Raw genomic sequence first — 9396 nt, 5'->3', positions numbered from 1 at the left:
CACCACCACGCCAGGCTAATTTTTTTTTTTTTTGAGACAGAGTTTCGTTCTTTTTGCCCAGGCTAGAGTTCAAGCGATTCTCCTGCCTCAGACTACCAAGTAGCTGGGATTGCAGGCATGCACCACCACGCCCAGCTAATTTTGTATTTTTGGCAGAAATAGGGTTTCTCCATGTTAGTCAGGTTGGTCTCAAACCTCGAACCTCAGGTGATCCACCCAGCTCGGCCTCCCAAAGTGCTGGAATTACAGGTGTGAGCCACTGCACTTGGCCTCTTTTTATCCTTTTTTGATTCCAAAATCATTTAACAGGTTATTTATATAATCTATTGGAGAAATGTAACTTAGAAGAGTTCCTGCACACAACAGGTGCTCAATACATATTTGAGTGAATTCATGAATGAAGCAAGCAAAAGCACTTAAATGTAGAAGTATCCAATAAATTTTGGCTGCCATTATCATGTAGTTACTAATAATCACCCAGGGCACAATTCAAATATCCCATCTTTTCGCATGTACTCAAACAATGTGATTAATGAATAAATGAAAAAGGGATGCATAAAAAGGGTAGGTACACATAGAAACCCTCACCTGGTAACAGGGTATGAGGCAAATTAGAACCATATCTACACAGACACACCTCACCCAAACCCCCGTTCCGATGCAGGCCCCCACCTGGTGACGTGGTGCAGCAAGGGGTTCAGAGAAACCAAAGAAAGGCAGGGCCAAGTTGAGGAAACCATTCTTGTAGGAGTCAAGCTGTCTGTGCCCCTGTACAACCTTGTACAACTCCAGACACACAAGGCCAACCACGGCTGCTGTGGTCGTGGCAATGGCTGGGATGATCTTCCCTGCAATCAGCTTGCTCTGAGAGACAGGAAGGGAAAAAAAGAGGGCGGTAGTTAAGTACAAGAGCCTCAGGGTCTACAGAGGGGCTGCATGTGGGTAACTCAAACCTGGAGAAGGGTGAACATCAGGTCTAGATTCCCCTCACCTTATGCCGGTCTGCAGGAGGAATGTCATAATTTTCTGCCCGGAGGTTGGAGGCAGCCACAATGAAATCCATATGAAAATTGCTGTCATCATCCTGTTATGAGTGGGGAGGGTGTGAAGGCAGTGGGGAGAGGAACTGATAAAGAAGATGTGTATCCTCTACTGCAACTGCCTGCTGGACTCTCCCAGATCACAAAGGAATGGCTGGGAACATCTACTCATTCAGACTCACGTGGCAGACCCATGATCTGAACCCCACAAAGGCCTGGGGCTGGCACCAGATACTCCTCCTGTTTTCTCCAGCCTGTCTATGCTTTGCTCATCCTCCTTTCCTGTCCTGAGCCCCCATCCCATACCTTCTCAAAGTCGATGGGGTACATCTTGAATCCAGGGAGCTTGTCTGGGCTGGGCAGAGTGGCTTTGAGCTCCTCTAGACGGCTGTCATCTGCATGAAGAGAGGAACACTGTCAGCCCTTTAGATCCCAGGCTAAGGTCTGAGGTGGAAATGGGAGCCCAGGGTGGGGCAAAAGGTATTCAGGTAGAAAAAGGATTTGGAAAGGACACACATCCTGGGAGAGAAAAGGGGCAAGGAGGAGAGGTAGAGCAGAACAGAGTACAGATCTGAAAAACAGAGACTAAGAGCTGAGGCTATCAAGAGAAACCTCTAAAGACACTAAGGAACGGAAATGAAGATGTTGGGATAAAGTGGAGATGGAGAAATCAAGATGGGAGACGTAAAGATCTTGGGAAGAATGATGTAGAGCAAGATGGAACATACAGGGAAGAAAAGGGGAGTAAAAAAGATATATGGAAGGGAAATTGGGGGAAATGTACAGATATGGACACAGAGGAGAGATATGGGGGTAGATGGAGAAGATATACAAGGGGGAGAGTAGGGGTATACAGAGGGCAGGACAGATGGAAGGAGAAAAATGGAGGAAATATATGAAGGCGGTGAGAGATATGGAAGGAAAGATTGAAAGACATACATAGAGGAACATGAAGTAGATATTTCAGAAGGAAGATAGGGACCATGGAAGGGGAAATGGGAGGAGATTTATGGAGAGGAAGACGGGGGAGATAAAAGGAAAGTACATGTAGGGGGCGTTACAGAGCTACAGAAGCATTATATACAGAAGGGAAGGAAAAATATGTAGACGGGGGTTGGGAGATGGGTGTCAGTAAACTGCAGCCCCAACCTATGGAGGGTGAAGATGCATATAGAGAAACATGGGGGTAAATGTACAGATCAAGGCGGATCTGGAAGGATACAAGGCAGGAAGGTATCAAGGGAGAGACCGCTGGTGGAGACCATACCTCCTAGATGAACAGATCAAGAAGAAAAAACAAAACTCAGGGAAATACACAGGGCAAGAGTAAAACAGCAAGTTCTCCTAAGCGCCAGAGAGAGGGAGGGAAATAATCTGCCCCAACTGACCCTCTTCATGTCAAAGGGAGGCTCAAACAAAGGTATGGGTAAACCTCAGGCCTGGGGTCACAGAGCAGAGCAGAGCAGAGCAGAGCCAGGGGTACAGGGCTGGTGGGGACACTGGACTAGGCCGGGGACATGTGGGAGTGACTCCTGGCCAACTGGCCAAACACCCTCACCAACAGAGGCATTGGCGCTCTGCAGCTCCTGGTCAGAAACGTGGATCTTGACGCCAGATTTGGGGGTGAATTCGGGGACCTGCACAGACTGCAGGAGTGTGGCCACAGCAGCTCGGTCCTGAGAGCCTGCCAGCCCATAGGTCTGGGCAAACAGGTTGGCAGCAGCCATCACATAGTCCAGATGCAGGGGCTAGGAGAAGGCAGTGCAGGGAAGGGTGAGCACATAGTCCTTGAGTGGGGAGCCGCCACCTCCTTCCCACCTACTCACCCTCCACCTGACCCCAGGAGACCCCAGAGGAGAGACTTACGTTGTTAACATCAAAGGTGAGCGGGTGTGGACAGCGTTTGGGCCCAGACCAGAACGGGGCTCCGGAGCTGGTGAGCTATAAGGGATGAAGAGATTTTTGAGAACAGTACCTGAGAGTGAAGGCCTCTCTGACAATCTTGACACTTCACCTAGGCCCCAGAGGTGTCCCTAACTCACTATCTTGAATTGGGCACTCGATGGGGGCTGGAGTCAACCACAAAAGACCCCAACTGTAGGGTCCCACAGGTTGAACCAGAGATCAGGCTAAGAGAACGATTACCAATCCCTGGGTAGGCATTTTTTGCTAGACAGCCCATCATTTAACAAATTCTCATGGATTACAGAGCATTATACTAACTTCATAATAATAAATACCAGTTAATCCTCCCCAAACCCCCTATGAGGTAGATTACTATTATTTCTACTTCACAGATGAGGAAACTGAGGTACAGAGAGAAGTTATGTGATTTGCCTAAGTTCGAGTTCGGATTTGAACCCACATTGATTCCTATGCTCTTAACTCCAGAATTTCTCCCCTACACTCCCTACAGTCCTGACGGGGAATTAGGTATGACTCAGTCCACACCACGGTCAAGGGAAACAGCGACCAAGCCTCTTGCTCAAAGGAACTAGGGTGGGAAAAAAGCAGGTCAGGCTCAATCACTCTTCTCAGATCCCCATGCCTCAGGGCACCTGCCACAGCTGGACTGAGGACCCACACTGAGAGCCCACAGCAGGCTCCCATTTCAGGGAAACACGTTCTGCCAAATGGACCCAACAAATGGGCATTACCTGGTCAGGAGGGAAGTTGTGCAGCAGCTGCCGGATGTTGTTTGAGTACTGGGTGTGCCAGTGGTGGCAGGCCCAGGTCACGCAGTCAGCCCAGGTCTGTGGTCGCTGCAGCACCAGGCTGCGCTGCACAGCCTCCAGCACCTCCAAGGGCTGGGTGCCTGCCAGCCGCAGTGTTCGCTCCACAAACTTGGGGTCTCTATCAGGAATTGAAGAGGACAGGGGGTGGGATTACACGTCAGCCTCAGGAATGGGCTCCAGAGCAATCTTACTTTGTCCATGGAAAACTAGTCCCGACCCCTAACGGCATGAGGCTCCGGCAGCCACTCATTCATGTGAAAAGTGTACCTGGTGCCAAGTGTTACTGTGATGAGGAACGCAGGCGGGATGCCCTGACTGGTGGAGGGACAGGGCAAGAGGGCACTCGAGTTACTCACGTGAGGTACTGGTTGACATTTTCTGCTGGCTGCTTGAAGAGGCCTTCAAACTCATCCCGAGCCCACTGCAGACACAACAAACGGATTACATGTGGCCACAGTGGACAAAATGGGTTTTCGCAGACATTAGAAAGATCATCAGTAAATAAAGCAAGGAGGCGGCACACAGCTGATCTGAAGTGGGGAAGCTCCCCAGCCTTCCCCACTCCCCCACCTTAATTGAAAAACCAGGCTGGGCAAAGTGGCTCATGCCTGCAATCTTAGCACTTTAGGAAGGTGAGGCGGGTGGATCATCTGAGGTCATGAATTTGAGACCAGCTTGGCCAAAATGGCGAAACCCTGTCTCTATTAAAACTACAAAATTAGCCGGACGCGGTGGCTCACGCCTGTAATCCCAGCACTCTGGGAGGCCAAGGCCGGTGGATCATCTGAGGTCATGAATTCAAGACCAGCCTGACCAACATGGTGAAACCCTGTCTCTACTAAAAACACAAAAATTAGCTGGGCATGATGGCAGACACCTGTAATCCCAGCTACTTGAGAGCCTGAGGCAGGAGAAGTGCTTGAACCTGGGAGGCAGAGGTTGCAGTGAGCTGAGATCACACTACTGCACTCTAGCCTGGGCAACAGAGCAAAACTCTGTCTCAAAAACAAAAACAAACAAACAAAAAAAAGGCCAGGCCTGGTGGCTCATGCCTGTAATCCCAGCACTTTGGGAGGCTGACGTCAAGACCAGCCTGGCCAACATGGTGAAACCCTGTCTCTACTAAAAATACAAAAATTAGCCGGCCGTGGTGGCGCATTGCCTGTAATCCCAGCTACTTGGGAGGCTGAGGCAGGAGAATTGCTTGAACCCGGGGGGTGGAGTTTGCAGTGAGATTGTGCCATTGCACTCCACCCTGGGCAACAAAGTGAGACTCCATCTCAAAAAAAAGAAAAAACAATGAACTTTACCTGCACAGTGGTTACAATAGTGCTATGCACATGTGGAAAACTGTTTTGTTTTGTTTGAGACAAAGTCTTGTTCTGTCACCCAAGCTGGAATGCAGCAGCACAATCACAGCTCACAGTAGCCTTGACCTCCCAGGCTTAAACAATCCTCCCACCTCAGCCACCTGAGTAGCTGGGACCACAGGCACATGCCACCACACCTGGCTAATTTTTAAAAATCTGTTGTATTGACAGGGCCTTGCTATATTGCCCAGGCTGGTCTTGAACTCCTGGGCTCAAGCAGTCCTCACATCTTGGTCTCCTGAGTGCTGAGAGAAGAGGTGTGAGCCACCACGCCCAGCCTAAAAATATATTAAGATCTGTATACCTTATTCTAGATATGTTATGCCTTCATAAAAAAGAAAACTTCAGTTAAGTATATATTACCATAATTTTTAAAAAAGAAAAAGTAAAAACTCAGACCAAACCACAAGTGATCCCTATCCAGGCCCTGAGGACTTGGCAGAAAATGAGACAGAGGCTGGACACAGCGGCTCACACATGTAATCCCAGCACTTTCTGAGGCTGAGGCAGGTGGATCACTTGAGCCCAGGAGTTTGCAACCTGTCTGGTCAATATAACGGGAACACACACACATACTTCCCAGGAGTTCAAGGTTGCAGTGAGCCATGAATTGTGCCAATGCACTCCAACCTCAGTGACAGAGTGAGATGCTGTCTCCAAAAATAAAATAGCAAACAAGACAGAGCTTCTGGCCTCTGAGAATTCCTAAGACAGTTTGCAGTAATTAGCGTGGTGGTTTGGAGTGTACAAATGTTAGAAATTCATGTTCAGATTTCAGCCGTGCGCATATTACCTAGTTTTGTGACTTCAGGCACATAGAGTAACATCTTTACCTCCGTGCCTCATCTCCATAACAGATGTTACAACAGTAATACCTACTTCATGGGGTTGCTAGGAAGAAATGAGCAAATACGTATATATTTAAAGCTTGTTTAAAACAGTGCCAGGTACACAGTAAATGCCAAGTGGTTCACAATAGCCCTGTGAGATAGATACTACCGTCATTTCCATTTTACAGAGCAGGAATCTGAGGCACAGAGAGGTTAAGTTCAAGGTTACACATGACCTAGTAAGACTGTGGTGGGTGCACAAATACAAACATATCCACTCGGAACCACAGGGTCAGAAGGGAAAGTGACAGATGGAGCTGGTTTTTTTTTTTTTCTCTTCCCTGTTTTGTTCCCACCCTCACACTCCTACTATTCTAAATGGTTTGGCCTCAAACACTGTACTAAGAATTATTCTGACAGCACAATAGTAATCCCTAGGTCTGTTTCTTGGCCCAGGTGCTAGTCACCTGTGTATTCACTTTGTAAAACTTCAGCTAGATCAAACTTGTCTCACCTGTGGCCCATATGTGGCCCAAGATGGCTTTGAATGGTGCCCAGCACAAATCTGTAAACTTTCTTAAAACATTATGAGATTTATGCACGGACCTTTTTTTTCTTTTGTTTTTTTTTCAGCTCATCAGCTATCATTAGTGTCAGTACATTTTATGTGTGGCCCAGGGAAGCCAAATGATTGGATACCCCCGAGCTAGATGTTAGTTATGTGCACTGTTCTGCAGGTACATATACCATACACACAGAATCATCCTGACAAACCAGCTATTAAACTCATTTTGAGCAACAGCTGGGGAAAACCTGAATATGGACTGAATATTAGAGACAAATAGATAACTGGAAGAGATAGTAAGAAACTATTGCTAATTTTGTTCAGCATGAAGATGATGTTTTGGTTAGACAGTAGTTCCCAACTGGGAGTGATGTGGCACCTCTGGGGACATCTGGCAATATCTGGAGACATTTTCAGATGTCATGATGGAGGGGGAGTGCTATTGGCATCTAGTGGGCAGAAGTCAGGAATGCTAAGAAACATCCTATAGTGCACACGGCACCCCCCCATGACAAAGAAATATCCAGCCCCAAATGTCAGTAGTGCTGAAGCTCCAACCCTGTTCTATAGGAACATATCCTCACTTGGCAGAGGCACTGAAATAGTAGGGAGTAAAGGATTGTGATGTCTGTGACACATTTAAACACGAAGAAAAATCTATATAAATCTAAGGAAATGTGGCAAAACATTAAGCATTGTTAAATGTAGGTGGGGAATGGTATCTGAGTATTCATCATAATATTCTTAATATTTGTCTACGTGTTAAAAAAAATTTCAAAATAAAAGTGAAAAAGGAATGAGTCATTCTAGAAACCTAGGCTGCCTTGTAGGAAGTAAAGGAGGGAGGCTTGGAGAAAAGGCACATTTTACACTTAGGCATGCAACATCTGAAGGCAAGGCAAGGGCCTGGAGGCAAAGAGGCAGCGGCTCGGCCAGATGCCTGGCTTCTTTTCCTTCCCCCACAGCTGATCACCTGCAGGGTGTGCTCGATGGCATTAGGGAAGTTCTTCAGGGTACAGATGGGGATGGACTTCTCAGGTGGGTCCTGGCTGGAGCTGTACGACTCTGTCAGGAAGGGGATCACCACCTGCACGTTGCCCTTGGTGCCCAGTGTACCTGACTCTAGCAGTGGCTTCCGGTAGTAGACACAGCGGCGGTCCATGTACATGCCTGTGGGGAGGACACAGGAAGAGCTAGGAAAGGAACGTCAGGAGAGGACAGGAAGAGAGACATCCCTCTCGGTACATACACACCCAAACACACACAACTTTGCCCCTGACCTCCTCACCCGCCTCCAAACTCACGGGCATCCACGTTGTCCAGGGCATTAGCCACACCATCTAGGTTCTGGAAAAAATCGTCATCATAGATGCGCTCCGTGTCAGGACCCACACGGTTCTGGTGGCTTGTCACCCGGATATGTGGATTCATCTGGCGCACAGCTGCGGCGGCCGTGTCAGACTTTAACTTCTAAAGGGGTAAGAAAGTACAGTTCCAGAGTGGGGATAGAGGAACAGAGCTCACTTATTTGTGCATTCACCCAACAAACATCTTTATATTTTTTTGAGACAGGGTCTCTCTCCACTACACGGGCTGGAGTGCAGTGGCGTGATGATGGCTCACTGCAGCCTCGACTTCCCAGGCTCCAGTGATCCTCCCACCTCGGCCTCCTGAGTAGCTGGGCCCACAGGTGCACGCCACCATGCCTGGCTAATATTTTAATTTTTGGTAGAGACAGGGTTTTGTCATCTTGCCCAGGGCAGTCTTGAACTCAATGACCTCAGCCCCACAAAGAGTTGGGATTACAGGCACGAGTCACTGTGCCTGGCCAAAACATCTATAAACAGCTGTCCACCTAAGACTGATTTACTTAATGCTGGGAAAGACCCAGGCCTTGAGTTAGGAGGTTCCCTGGTTCAGCAGGAGAGATGGTCTGTGACAATGCCACATGGCCAGGATTATGTTGCATATGGAGGGGCTCAGTGGAAAGGGAAGCTGTGGACAGGAACAGACTGGAGACAATGGGCCAGACACCTGTTCTTTTGTCTAACATTTACTATTTTTTCAGGTAATAGCACCCAGGATTGATGTAGATTCCCCCAACCACCACCAGCATGCTGGCACACAGACAAGCAGGATCCTTTCAAAGCCCAAGTTGGGCTTGTCCCTCCTCTGCTCAGAATCCTCCCCTGGATCTCACCTCCACTTAGGGTAAAATGAGTTGGTTCCCTGATCTCTCCCACCTCAGAATCTTCGCGTGGGCTCTTCCACAGCAGAGGGCGCTCTAGTCCCTCATATCCTCGAGGTCTTTGCAGAACTCAGATCTTCCTTAACCACTGTCATCATCAATACTACAAACCATCCTCCCTGACTCCCTGACTTCCCTTACCTGGTTTTTGTTGTTTCCTCTGAGGAGCACTCATCACCAACATTAACTATATACCTCACGATCGTATTGTATCTATTGTTTGCTGTCCATTCCCCTCCCCTCCAAGAATCTTGTTTTATTCCTTGGTATATCCAATACCTAAAACAGCACCTCAATAACTATTTGGTGAGTAAATTAAAGGGAGACTAAATCCTTTAATTAGTAAGCAAAAGTGACACTGTTCCCTTCAGAAGGCTTCTCAGAGATCCCCGTATAACCAACCCAGTTTCCATATATGCAAAGAGGTGTAAGGCCGGGCGCGGTGGCTCACGCCTGTAATCCCAGCACTTTGGGAGGCAGAGGCGGGCGGATCACAAGGTCAAGAGATCGAGACCATCCTGGCCAACATGGTGAAACCCCGTCTCCACTAAAAAATACAAAAATTAGCTGGGCGTGGTGGCACACGCCTGTAGTCCCAGCTGCTCGGG

General features: G+C 48.2%; 1 protein-coding gene across 3 annotated transcripts in view; it reads right to left on the bottom strand.

Moving 5' to 3' along the window:
• Positions 1-9396, bottom strand: part of UBA1 (ubiquitin like modifier activating enzyme 1) — a 24554-nt gene that overhangs the window by 1385 nt on the left and 13773 nt on the right. For all 3 annotated transcript variants that reach the window (XM_017517759.2, XM_017517758.1, XM_037734631.1), the window contains exons 15-23: positions 7845-8010; positions 7514-7710; positions 4132-4196; positions 3698-3893; positions 2907-2981; positions 2599-2788; positions 1347-1435; positions 992-1084; positions 673-864 (exon numbers count right to left, since the gene is read on the bottom strand). In XM_017517759.2, coding sequence (XP_017373248.1) covers positions 673-864; positions 992-1084; positions 1347-1435; positions 2599-2788; positions 2907-2981; positions 3698-3893; positions 4132-4196; positions 7514-7710; positions 7845-8010 — 1263 coding nt within the window. The remainder of the gene's footprint in view (positions 1-672; positions 865-991; positions 1085-1346; positions 1436-2598; positions 2789-2906; positions 2982-3697; positions 3894-4131; positions 4197-7513; positions 7711-7844; positions 8011-9396) is intronic.

This window comes from Cebus imitator, unplaced genomic scaffold (assembly GCF_001604975.1).
Source record: "Cebus imitator isolate Cc_AM_T3 unplaced genomic scaffold, Cebus_imitator-1.0 Scaffold647, whole genome shotgun sequence".
Taxonomy (NCBI): Eukaryota; Metazoa; Chordata; class Mammalia; order Primates; family Cebidae; genus Cebus; species Cebus imitator.
The sequence above is the reverse complement of the archived record's forward strand: the minus strand, read 5'-3'. Positions and strand labels throughout refer to the sequence as shown.